Source organism: Cavia porcellus, unplaced genomic scaffold, assembly GCF_034190915.1.
Source record: "Cavia porcellus strain 051 isolate PalLab524CR breed Dunkin Hartley unplaced genomic scaffold, mCavPor4.1 scaffold_31, whole genome shotgun sequence".
In the NCBI taxonomy this organism is placed as follows: Eukaryota; Metazoa; Chordata; class Mammalia; order Rodentia; family Caviidae; genus Cavia; species Cavia porcellus.
In genome coordinates, this window is record NW_026947514.1 from 4,923,350 (window position 1) to 4,936,246 (window position 12,897).

Here is a 12,897-nt window from a genome sequence, read left to right on the forward strand (position 1 = left end):
GCCTGCCTTAGAAAACAGCTAGTCTCACGCCTAGGTAGAGAGCCCAGAAAACCCCACACAGCATATTCACAGCAGCACCAGTATGTGAGCAGATACTCATTTAGTTGAGGGTAAAGGTCCAACTGGCAAAGACCTGCCAGGCTGGGCAGCGGTTACAACAGAGGCTCCCAAGAAGCTGCGGAGACTCCTTCATCCACGAGAAGAGTACAGAAGAGTGGGAACTGGAAATTTTAAAGATCATTGCAAGGAGGGAGCCACTGAGGGAAGGTGGGCCATTGATTCCAACCCCTTCCTCTCAGACACCCCGGAGGGCTTGACCTGGGCCCTCTAGGATTCGTGGACCAGTGGCAAGAGACAGCCAGAGAAGGCCAAAGGGACCACCCCAGCTGGTATGGGGTGTAGGAGGCACAGATGCTTCTTTGGACTGCATGCAAGTCCTTGAGCAAGACAGCCATTTCAGGTCCTGCCCAGCAGGGCCACCTGGAGTGGGGTGAGACCAACGGAGGCTGCCTTCTGTGCTTGGAGGCTGCGGCAGAAGAAAGCAACTCCCAGATCCAGGGGACTGCAAGTGAGAGACCACCAGCAACCTTGGGGTCCTCCAAACACCCCTGGGAGCTCTTTGAGCAGACCCACGGGAAGCACATGCACCACACAAGAGAATGGAGACCTCGCTTTTCCTCTCCACACAACTGCTGGGGGCAGATCCAGATTTGGTAAATTGGAAAAGAGGGTTGCTCTGCTTTTCCACCACCAGGGGGCACACGTGCAACCAGCAACGAGGGTTATCTGGGATGGAAAAGGAAGTTGTCAGTGGGACACAGTTTTGATGATTGCCTGTAGAGCATTCTCTGATGGATGCTAAGGCACCTGCATTTGTACTAAGCCTAGATAAACATGTTTGTTTTTAACTCATTCACAGTGTGAGCTCAGTGTGTTCACAGCCCCTGGCTTTCACCCCCCCTCCACCTCCTGACACAGTGCACAGGTGGTCTAGGATGACAGTACCATGTGTCTCATCTCCCCAGCTCGCCGGCTGCAGGGTGACCTTGTGGCCTGTCTTTGCTGACACATAGGGAGGAGGTGCTGGACTACCTCCCTTGTAACTGGAGGGTGCTGGAATTCCTGCCAAGGGCTGGCCTTGAGGAGGCTCCTCCTTCAAGAGGGTGAAGGCTTCTGAGCCACTACTGTGTGCCTGCCAGCTGGGTGGCCCCAGGAGGGCAGGTCCCTCCCGGCAGGAGGGACTGGAAGGAGCTCAGTTTGCAGGACAGGGCTGTGTGTTTAGTTCCAGGAGTGGCCGGGGCACCATGGGAAGCAAGCAGAAAGGTCAGGGTCAGGGTTAGAAGAAGGATCTGGGGAAGGGCTAGGAGCTGAGGCTGCACCCCAAGTTTCCCTGGCAGGCAGGTGGGCCAGGTAGTTCATCCTGCAGCACCTGCGTCAGCCCAGGCTGAGGGTCGAGAAGTACCACATGACAACCGGAGATGAGATCTTTGTGACAACTGTCAATGCTGTCACAGTGGTTACACAGTGACCTCCACAGAGTGGCAGACTGGCGTATGATAGGTGAAATGACATGGCAGCTTGGAAATGGTTTTAAAATACAGCAGTCCACCCTAAATCTAAGGAGATGAGGAAGCAAGATTTTCTAAATGTGGTGAGAGTCTCTGTGTGATGTTTGACATTTTCTGTGAGGTTTACAGGAAGAGAAAATCTGCAGGAGGAATGGGCCTGGAATAAGTCTCCACCTTGTTAAAGTGCACATTTGGGGGTTTGTGTTCACCAAACAGCTGCCCCCCAGCTGTGTATTAGAGAGGCCCCTGTAACTGGCCCAAGGGTCTCACAAGTCATTTCTCCTGCGAGGTTTGGCTGTGAGCTGTTTTTGTGGCCAGCCTGTTTGCAGCTCACAGAAGGAATGTGTGACCTTTCTGGAGACCAAAGGGGTGATCCTGCCCCAGGCTGCCTGTCCTACCCTCAGGACCAAGCTGCACCATGTACAATGGGAACCACAGATTTAAGGACCACAAGTGCTGGGCTGAGAATTCACCAAACGTCCCCCTTCCCAGCTCCTGCCAGCACCAGAAGCTCCCCACCTCATCCCCACTAGGCTCCCAGCAGCCCCACACAGATCCTTGGTCTTGTGAGCCCGCTTCCCCATGCCTGAGCCCTTTCTCACTTTGCCTTCCTGCCCAGCCTTGCTCTGTGTGGGGCTGTGCAAAGCCACTCACCAAATACAGGGCCCCTGCAGTGGGACCCCCCAGATGCCACATGGCCAGCCTGTCCTCTTGACCTGGACCTTCCCTGTACCTACCCTTAATTCTGGGGTCTTCTGGCTGGGGTAGGTCCCTCTCCTCCTCACCTGCTCTGTCTAGCCAGCACCCAGGAATTGAGGAACAACTTGGGAATTGGCCCCCCAAAAAGAGTTGGAAGCCTGAATGGAGCCTGTGGAATCATGACTTTAGGGATTGTGTGAACACGCCCGTGGCGTCTGGTGGCTGTCGGGGACTTCCCCAGAGCAAGATCAGATGGGTCACTGGCTCAAGGGCACAAGAGCCCTGCACAGGCACTGTGGAAAAGCTACACAGATCAGACCCAACAGAGTATGTGGTCTCCCATAGGGAGAGGCTGTGTGGCTTACACAGTGACCCAAGCTCCCACCTAAACCCCTTAAAAATTCCTAGACAGAGAGCCCCCTGGGCTTCCTGCTCAGGACCCCTCTCAGATATTGGGAGCTCTAATTCTTGCCTCACATCTTTTTAGCCCTTGTGCTTGTACCTCATCTCCTCCTCTGCAGTTTCATTTGTTGCCATCATGGGACATGACTCCAGTGTTCTGGCAATACCATCCCAAGCACACCTGGCCTCCTGAAGAGCCTCTAGTGGGTGCCAGCTGCACTGGCCCTGGTGCCAGGAGCACTGCCCCTCCCCCAGCCTCCCCTGGGCATGGCAGAGCTCTCTCATCCCAGGGCAGTGCCATCTGACTGTACAACACCAGGCTCCCTTGCCCAATCCAATCTGCCACAGGCCCCTCTGATGCCACCTTGAAACCTTTCCGATGATGCCTACACCACCTTCTCCTGGGCTCCTCTTACGCACGACCCATCCTCACCACTCCCTGAGGTCATGGTGACACCTCCCTCCATGCACCTTGGCCCCAAAGACCTTTCAAAATACTGATCGGTCCCCTCCCTGCACTAGCAAGAGAGCTCCCTTTGGTCTGCGGTTCAGGGGAAAGTGCATCCCATGACCCACCAGGCCTCATCTGGCTCCCCCACCCTTGGCAGCCTTGTGCCCCCTCAAAGGCTGTACCAGTGTATGCCCAGCCTTCGGGGCCCCTCCCCACTCCACCTGGGTCCCTCCTCTCTGAGCCTTGGAGAACCTTCCTGGAACCCACAGACCTTCTTGTCTTATCATTCCATGCTCATTTTCTGCATTGCCCTTAGCGGGGCTGCCATTTCACAAGTGACAGGGGACCGCCCTGACTGCATCTGTGTCCTGCTGGTTACCTGGGCAGGACTGGACTGGCCCATGTACTGAGCATCTATTTGTTAAGCCAAGTTTGGAACCAGTGTCCGTCTCGGGGAAGTCATTTTCTCCTGGGCCTCAGCTTCCCTGCTCCCTGGGGAGGCAGTGAGCTGCCATAATCCCCCAAACACCCGTGGCATAAATGCCAGGTGGTCCCCATCTGGCGGCAGCCCTTCCAGGCTGACTTCCCAGCTGCAGTGGGCTGGCAAAAGGCCGGGCTCCCAAAGGGCCCAGAGTGGCCACCACGAGCAGAGACCTCCCCGGAGGCTCCTCGTCCTCAGCGTCGATGCCCTCCTCCCTGCTTGGCCAGCAGCTCCACGCAGGCCAGGTGATCTCCTTCCAGCTGCTCTCGCCCTGGTTACCCCTTTCCCGGTGCAGAAACACAGGCTTCTGTTCAGGGCACCCCGGGGCACCGCTGTTGAAGGAAGAAACAGTTTCAGGAACCCGAGTGTCTCCTCACTGTGGCCAGGAGCGAGCCGGTCACCAGGAAGACTTCTCACGGTGTTTTGTGAATCGGCGAGACTTGAAGGAATGGTTCGGCACAGGAATCCTGCAAATAGTGATTTTAACCGCACTGTGAGCGGTTTGGAAGCAGACAGGGTCGGCAGTGCGCATGCTCCTACACAAGCTTGGAAACAGGCTGGGGTCCACGCTGGGTCTGGGGAGATCCAGTGTTTCCTCCGTGCTTTAGCTGACCACAGCAGGATGGCCTTGAATGCAAACTCGAACACGATTCAGTTTAAAGAGCCCCTGGAGGATTTTTTTCTAATGGCAAATTGTCTTTTGCTACCAAACTTACTTGGGGGTAGCTACATTTGTTATTTTAAACGATGCTCTGTACTTTCCTCGTCGCCATACGGGTCCTGGGGAAGCCAGGCGGAGGTGGCCACAGGCTGCTGGAAGGGAAACGGCCACATGGGCCAGCAGCTGCCCCTTTCTTCAAAGTCCTCCCCAGGCCTTGCTTGCCTGAGGCGGTGCGCAAGCCCTGCTCGCTGAGGGAGCCAGTAAATAATCAGTATTTGCAAAGTGACTACAGGACCATTAAAAGACAGCACTATCTTCACAGTTGCCTACATTTCACAGATGTGAAACTATTAACAGCCACCGTTATGGTTCACACCCAGCCTTCCCCGCAGAGTCCCAGAGTGCATAGGCGGGGCTTTCAAAAGTGATTGGACCCGCGGTTTAGAGCTGACTTCCTGTAGTAGGTGGGGTATGGCTGGAAGAGGCGGGGCATGGGGGCGTGGCTCGCTAGGGTCCAGCCCCTGCTTAGCTCCGCCCTTTGCGCACTGCTTCCGGTCCACTTTGCTGTGAGCAGTTATGCTGCCCATACCCCTGAGCCAGCTGTGCTGCCTTGGAGCCAGCCTACTGTAGGCTGTAAATGTGAGTCAAAACAAACCTTGCTTCTTTTACTGTGTGGGTGTGGGGTATGGCGTTTCTCCCATGTGGAAAGTGACTGAGACGACTGTCTTCATGATTAGTACAATATAAAACAGCATACTTAGTAGCGCATAAATATATAAAATATTAATGTGTCTACAGATCGATCTTTTTGCCTTACAAGTCAATAATAGATCTCTTTCCAATTCCTGGTATCTAATTAGTTCTTCAATTACTTATTTAAAATGATTGTTTTTGCCAGTATTCACATAACCAAGGAAACTAATGGCTGGGTATGGGAACTGGCCTAAATTCTTCAGTGGTTATCTTGTCTGAAAAGCGCATCTATGCCATATGCAGAGTACAGTTCTGATTGCAAATGAACCAGGTGAGAAAAAAATCTGAATATGAAACAGAATATAGGGTGAATCATATCTAATTTTAAATATTTTAATTTATATGCTTTTAGGAATATAGGTCAATAAGAAATCCACTTTTCAAAGTTTATTTCATTATAGAATATATTTGATAAGGATACATAGGAACAGATCATCTTTAACACGCAGTGCCTGCTGGTGCCCTGCACTCCCCAGCAGGCTAGAGATGTCACGAAAAGCGTTTCCAAGTGTCGCACGCAATCGGCCACTCTAAACAACCAGTGCTGTAGAGTTCGGATGACTGAATTCACCCACCTGCTCAGAACGAGTAAAAATCTTAAAATTTGTTCTTAAGTCTGTTTATTACTCTTCTATTAAAAATCCGAGATACATTCCCCAATGTAAACAGTAAATCGCAATCTGTCACACAATGGATAAGGCTTTCTTGACAAGTTTGTATGCCACCTGTGTCCTACCCATCAGAGCAGAGTCTTATTTCCACACTGTCCCGAGCCATCCGTGCACAAGACAGGATGAGAAAGCTGCCCTTCGTACCTGGAGCCATCAGAGACCTCTCCCCTCCCAAGTACGCTGAAGAGATTTCTTCCCACCGTGGTCTACTTGGTCATAAAATACAAATGTACAATGTCCATAGCGTAAAGCAGTAAAGCCTGGCCTTAGGTATTTATTATGAGTTGCTAACACCCTATACAAGTACAATACCACGTCATGCCGTTAATATACAGAGGAAGGCGCTAAATGTCTCGCCATTCATCAGCGTGAGCGGGACAGGTGGCTGTGTGTGGGGTGGCAGGCAGGGGCAGTGTGACCAGAAACGGAAGCGCTTGTCTGCTCTGCTGCGATGTTCAGACTCATCTGCTTCCACAACGAGAGTGTGACCCCCGGCCTGCCAGCCTCCCAGAGGGAGAGTTTCATGAAACCCTAAAACATGTAATCAAAGAAAGTCTCACATTTGCATTTCCTGACTGGGCCGTGGTCAGTGACTGACTCTCTTCCCCAAGGATTCATCCGTCCAGGACCGACCATTGGTCAGCGGCGATCACGGTTCCGTACCGCATGTTTATCATAAATATCTGACTGAGCAGGCTAGATGGTGAAACAGTGAAGACTATGTACAGTATTTTAAAAGGCATTCTGTGACCATTTCTGAAGAGTTCATAGAAAAGTTGCTAAGGATACACCAGTCCCTTCTGGCCATGCCGTTGTCAACGTGACCCCAGGGACCTGCTCTACCCTGCGGATGCTGCTTCGTCTGATGTACAACGGAAGCGGACGTGCAGCTGCTCATCCGGTGTGACACTTGCTGAGTCCCTAAGCTAAGGTAACCGGCAGAGGGGTAGTTTTCCTGAGGTTTGTAAGAATTTTTAGTCAAAACAGAAATCACAGTGACCAAGCGGAACGCGAATCTGTCCTCTCGGGCATGACCTGCTAAATGACCCGCCACTGCATGATGCTTGTGTCCTTCCCGCCCGTGGAGATGAGGTGGCTGTCTTCACACAGGAAGTCGACGTTGGTGACATGGCTGCTGTGCCCACCGTAGATGTGGCTTGGTGCCTGGGAAAGAGGACAGGGAGGGAAGCTTACTGTGAAGGAAAATCTGACTCGGGCCCCTTGTTCAGCAGCTCTCAGCTGTGCAGACCGTGGAAGGGCAGCAGGTCCCAGGGGCCCCACATCATCCTGCGGGGAGGGCGTAGGCACAAAGGGCAGGACCAAGGAGCTCCTGGGGCTGAGGGGGGGTCTCTGCCCTGGAGTCTCAGGTTCAGGGAGAACCGGAAGGTGTGCAGGGCACAAGGTGGCCTTGCTCTGTGGGGCTGGGGGAGAGGAAGCCATGGGGTGGGGAGGCCAGAGAGGTTCTTACACCACATCTGCAGGGCTCTGTAGGCTGTACCTTTTTCCGAGGGAACTGGGGAGCTCAGGGAAGTGTCAGGGCTACAGGTTAGCAGGGTGCTAGCTACACTAATGGCTGGCAGCTAGCACACACTCACGCTCATTGCTATTCAGTATCCATTCACACACTGCCCACGAGGGATAAGGCTAGCGGGAAGACAAGTCCCGTACCCTAAACTGGGAGCAGGGGTAAGAGAAGAGATGCACTTTGCCGAAGTCATCCCCTGTCGACAGCAGCTTTTTCTCGTGGGCCCGACAGACGGCATTGATGTCGGTTCCGTCCGAGCCTTCCGGCCACACTCCTGAAACAGACCACAGAGAGCACTGGAGATCTAGAGATGCCGGCCACAGGGCTACCCGGAAAACAAAACTGCCCTGCGTCCAGGCTTTGGAACAAGAGACAGGCGAGCAGGTGAGTGCCCAGTCTTAGCTGTGGCCTTTCCTGTGCTTCCAGATTCAGCTCATTCTGCCCGTTTTTAGGAAACCTGCCACAGACGCACAGCTCTGGGTTACTGGTGTGGTCAGGAGAACGGGTTTGCTGGGCTGCACGCCTCTTCTGGGACTCCAGGTCTGTGTGTACTTTCCGGTGTTTTTTAGCCCAGTGTGGGCTGCTGCTTCCCTGACAGGTGTGCCTGAGGCTGCCCCCTGCTGGCTGGGCCTGGGGCAGGCCAGCTGTGGGCACAACCTCTCCGACTGAGGCTCTGGGAAACCTGAGCAGTCACCGTGCACACAAGCGAGCGCTGTGTGCACATCAGCTCTTGTGGAGGCACTAGAGCAAACTGAGGGGCTCTTAGCAGGAAAGCGGCAAACACCTGCCCTCAGGAGACTGGTGAAGGCTCACCAAGCTGCGACTTGTGGTCGTTCATGAAAAGATGACAGGTAATGCCTTTTCTTTGTACTAAACTGTGCTAATTGATTTCAGGTTGACTAGGAATACACTCCCCTAAACTACAGTCTGAAGGAAGTGAAATGTTTAGTTTAAGGACCCAAACAGTAACCCCACCAGATGGTAAATGCAATGGGCTTGTTGAGGTTTGCCTGGAACAATCTGGGGGAATTGCAGAGCATTCTCTGAGCCCAGCTGGTACCAAGGGGGGCGCTAAACACCACCTCTCGGGTCCTTATGTGTTGGCCCGGCCCGGGCCGCTGCAGGAAGACCTGTGGGTTTGCAGAAGCAGGCATTCTGACAAGCCTGGAGGTGGTGAGGTTGTCTATTAGGGAAATATCCCAAAGGTAGGTATATCCTTTGTTCTCATTCCTGGAGCAGTTCCATCTGCAGGAAACTTACCAAAGACATGGAATCCCAAAGTGCAGGTGTAGGTGGCCCATTCGATGTCTCTCGTAGCTTCCACGCTCACAACCTGCTTACATGCTGAGGGAACCCCTGGAAAGAGCAAACAGCCTGGTGACATCCATGCCCACGCCCCTAGTGCTCCCCGGGGCAGGCCGGAGTCCTCAGAGCTGCAGCTGAGGGACCTTGTGGGAGCTGCTGCATGGCTGTCAACCGGCCCTGCCACTGAGCCCACATCCAGGTCCGAGCGGCTGTCGCTCTTTTGTTCTCATCTCCCGAGTCTGTAATCCATTCAGTGGCTTCACCTGTCTGCGGCTGGCCCTGGTCCTCAGGCTTCCCGGCTCCACGTCCTTACTGAGGGCCTGGAACCTTGCCTTGCCTCTGTGGTCAGGCTGTCCCTACTCAATCCCTCAGCCCCACGCAGGGCATGGAAACCAGAGCCCCCAGGAGTTCTCCAAGTGGCGCAGGAAGCCACTTGTGCCCCACTGACCACTCCCTAAAATTATCACCCACTTCTGAGCCAGCAGTAGAACCAGAACAGAAAAGAGTGGCCACAGGAAGGGGGTCCCTGCTTCCCTCCCCCTCCCTGGCTGGGGGGGGGGGTCCTCAACAAGTGAGCCAGGCACCTGAGGAATGATTTCCTCCTGTACTGGTTCTCTATCAGGACCTGCAGGGGGCGGGGGGCGGGACCAGGAAGTGTGGATCAGTAACACCAAATTCTCTAATGAACTTCTGGTGGGGTAGAGACCAGGCCTTTCTCATGCTCACGCCCCTTCTGCTTAGTCCACAGCCAGGCACGGGACAGGTGTTGAGTGTTGAGGAATCAGTGCCTGGCATGTCCTCTGTGCTCAGGAGGTGCTACCTTCATCAGCCTCTCCGTCCCCAGATCCCGCCTGGGCGCAGCTGGCCAGGGAGGCTGGGAGAGGAGGCCAAGGAGGGGCTGCTGTCCCTGCAGGGCTACCCTTACTGTGATGGCCCCCAGTCCTGCCCTGGTCCCCTTCTATCACTGCAGCCTCTCCTCTTCCTCTGTGCAGGCCCTGAGTCTTCTCCTCCCAGGGCCTGCATGGTATCTGAATGCCAGGAAGACGGAGAGGCTGTGCAGCCAGCTTCTCTGTCTCACTGAGGAGGAAACCGAGGCCAGGGAATGCTCCACGCACACCCAAGCTCTACAGAGGCCCCTGTTGTGTGCCTGGGACACGGAAATGCCTGGCCGCCGTACTCACAGTAGAGGATCTCGTAGTCTCCAGAATTGGACACAAGGAACTGCGAGTCTACGGACCAATCCAGGTGGCTGATGAAGCTGGAGTGGCCCTGGAGGGAAGGAGTCACCTGAGTGTCCGCACCAGTACCCAGGACACGCGTCCATGTTACATGCGTGCTGTGAGAGACTCACCGAGCACTTGCCCACACGCGTGTATTTCCTCCCGTTGTCGCCAACTCCATATATGTAGATACAGTTGTCGTGAGAGCCAATGGCTAAAAAATTCCCATCTGCAGAGAGCGGACAGATGACATTTTCAGTGCTAAAGGGAAACGGTTTATTCATTCCCAGGGTCACTGCTAGCTGCCAACACAGGTCTAGACAACATGGCCAGGTTGATGAATTATTTCAAAGGGAAAAATCTGCTTTCCACCGAGTCCTCACCAATTCTGCAATGCACACACCTGACAGGATTATACAGTCTGGTAACAATTTATGGAATCTTTCCATGGACTTTATAGTAATTCCACACACTATGACACAGCTGTTCCCTGCCTCCCCTGCCTAGTACTGCAGGGCAGAGACTCAGTTCCTCCCCAGGCTGGCTTTCCAGCCTCTTCCCAAGGGCCTTCTCTGCAAGTCCTCTTTGCCTAGGTCTGGGCCCAGGAAGGTCAAGCAAGAAAGGAGCCCACTGTGACCGGAGCAGAGCCAGCCATGTGTTTCCACCAAGGAAACACAAAGGTGTGAAGGAAGATGCTGGACTCCTGGGAAGGGCCAGGGTGGAGCCCCAGTCTGGAAAACGCCAGCCCCTGCTCTCCCAAGCAGAAGCAGAGGAAGCACGCAGAGTCCAGGATGGGAGGGGCCGCAGGGCTCCCCCAAGCTTGATATCTAGGGACACGACAATGGACATCCACCCTCACCCTGGTCCACAAAACACTGCACTTGGCAAAGGAGTTCACATGGAAGTCCTTATAAAGCATGCTCCTGTGATGTCCCCTCCTGTTCATTCCTGAGTGTCCCCCTGCAGAGGAAACTCCATGGGAGACAGTGGTTCTCGGTCGGGGGTCATCAGGAAACAGGGTTTCAAAAAGTGCTCAATTCACATGCGTTGGACCAAATGATTCTTTTGTTAAGACAATGCAAAGTGATACAGATCCAGTAGAAACTAGTGGTGGAATTTGAATTTGACCTTTTCCAGGGCTAACGAGATGCAGCCTGTCTTCTCTCAGATCCCCGGGCCACACAGGGAACACCTGGCCCCCTCCAGCATGCTCACTGCTAGGTGAGGGTGTTCCGTAAGCAGGGGGCGCAGGCCCAGCTTCCACCGAACCATATTTTCAAGAATGTGGATTTATCAGGACATGACCCGATCTCAGTCAAGCTCTGTATGCCGAATAAACATGAACCAATGTGGGCAGTCAGTACACTAACTTCTCCAGCTATGCAGGGCACTGTCTCTTCCCATCGTGGCTCCTGTGCTGCAGACCCTTGGAGCCTCATTCCTCAGCACTGGAGGCCACAACAGCCCAAGACTGACTCCCCAGAAACAAGCAGGGGTTCAGCTGGGGAGCAGGTATCCAGGTGCTTGCAGGAACCAAGGAGGTGTTTTCCGCTGACTGTGCTCTCCCCAGGCTTGGGGTTGGGGACTGTCCCATAGGCCTCATCACCACAGTGCGCTGTAGGAGGACACAGGCGCTGCAGCCTGCCCGAGTGACTCTGCCAGCATGAGGGACATGAGCTGTGTGCCATTACCAGGGCTTAGAGTGACAGGCGAGCTGTGGGTGGCAGACAGGTCTCCATCGCCACCAGACAAAGGCTGTGCCACCTGTCCAGTATGTAGGTGATGCCTTGTGGCAGGGGACAGAGCAGGCTGGGTGGCAGGTCCCAGATCCTAGCAGATCTCAGGCTCAGACAGAAGAGGGTTGGTTTGATGCTGCAAATTACATAGGGATGAGTACCAGATTCTGATTCACTCCAGTAAAAGCAAAAACCCACACTTCAGCACTGTGGATAAGATGACATGACACAGAGCCAGCTGTAGGGCCGATGGCACTTGGCCCCTCTTCCCTGCCTGGTCAGGGTTACACCCTCATTTCAGTGACAGGCACCAGGAGGAGCAGGCTGAGCATGTGCGCTGGGTTTAATATACACTTCAGGACGTTCTTCCTGCTCCTGTCCTCTTTAAGAAATGCCAGAATTTTAATCCAATCAGAGCTCCATATTGTCCAGTCTATAAGGTTTCTGATATGGCTGTCGTGTGAGAACTGTCACGACTACACTTGACATTCTGCCAGCCATCCTAGTTGACTGTGGTTTCAAAAATAACAGCGCATTAGCATAAGACTGTCTTATGTAAAAGACTTCATAAGGGAAAAAGAGTTGGTAAAACGTGACTGAGAGGGGTATTAGATGGTGGCTTAGTCACTTGTTCATTGCTGGGACAGGATACTTGACAGCCACAACTTAAAGGAAGGAGTTTATCTTGGCTCACATTTCAGGCCACAGTTGGTTGGCTCCAAGGCAGGGTGCCATGGCAGAGGGTCGTGGCAGAAGACAGCGCTCACAGCATGGTGCGCAGGAAGTAGAGTCAAGGGCAGAGCCAGGAAGGGAGGATGAACCCTTCCAGGCCATGCCCCCAGTGACGCCTGCTCCAGCCAGACCCCACCTCCCAGTACCAAGTCAGCTATCAGCCTCATAATCTGATTACCTTCCAGGGCTTGAGGCTTCAGGGCCAGCTAGACCTAAACCATTCCCACAGGAATTCTCTCGGTGCCGAGGGTCATCCCCTGCCCCTACACTGCCCACCCTGGGACCCTGCCTACTGTCAGGCTCCTGTAACCACCAGCCATCTTCCTGAGCCATGTCTCACAGCTAGAGGTGAGTGATGGAGGAGCAGCTGAACCAGGGACTTCCCCAGAGGTGCTCACACAATGGAGGAAGTCGGGAGGATTTAATTCTGCAGCCCGCTGCCCAAGTTTTGACGTGGTTGAACTATGAGGTTACTGTGAGGTAACTCCTCGGCCCCAGGGCCCCTCGCTCACCTAAAATCCACCTTGAAAAGGATTCTGGCAGCAGTCCCTCTTTTCTGAGGATCGCTGTACAGCCCCTCGCCTATGGCAGGGGTCAGGACTGCCCACACCCCTGAGGGTAAGGACAACTACTGGGCACAGTTAGGAACCTGCATCACACTAACCAGTGTCACCCTGCATCCTGGGAGAGCTC

At 54.0% G+C, this 12,897-nt stretch overlaps 1 protein-coding gene across 3 annotated transcripts in view; it reads right to left on the minus strand.

The window, feature by feature from the left end:
* Positions 1 to 5,387: 5,387 nt before the first annotated feature.
* The window catches only part of Eml1 (EMAP like 1), a 147,030-nt gene continuing 139,520 nt past the window's right edge, over positions 5,388 to 12,897 (minus strand). For all 3 annotated transcript variants that reach the window (XM_005000496.4, XM_063241127.1, XM_063241126.1), the window contains 5 exons: positions 9,868 to 9,965; positions 9,698 to 9,785; positions 8,472 to 8,567; positions 7,355 to 7,485; positions 5,388 to 6,850 (listed from right to left, as the gene is read on the minus strand). In XM_005000496.4, coding sequence (XP_005000553.2) covers positions 6,725 to 6,850; positions 7,355 to 7,485; positions 8,472 to 8,567; positions 9,698 to 9,785; positions 9,868 to 9,965 — 539 coding nt within the window. In that variant the 3' untranslated portion in view covers positions 5,388 to 6,724. The remainder of the gene's footprint in view (positions 6,851 to 7,354; positions 7,486 to 8,471; positions 8,568 to 9,697; positions 9,786 to 9,867; positions 9,966 to 12,897) is intronic.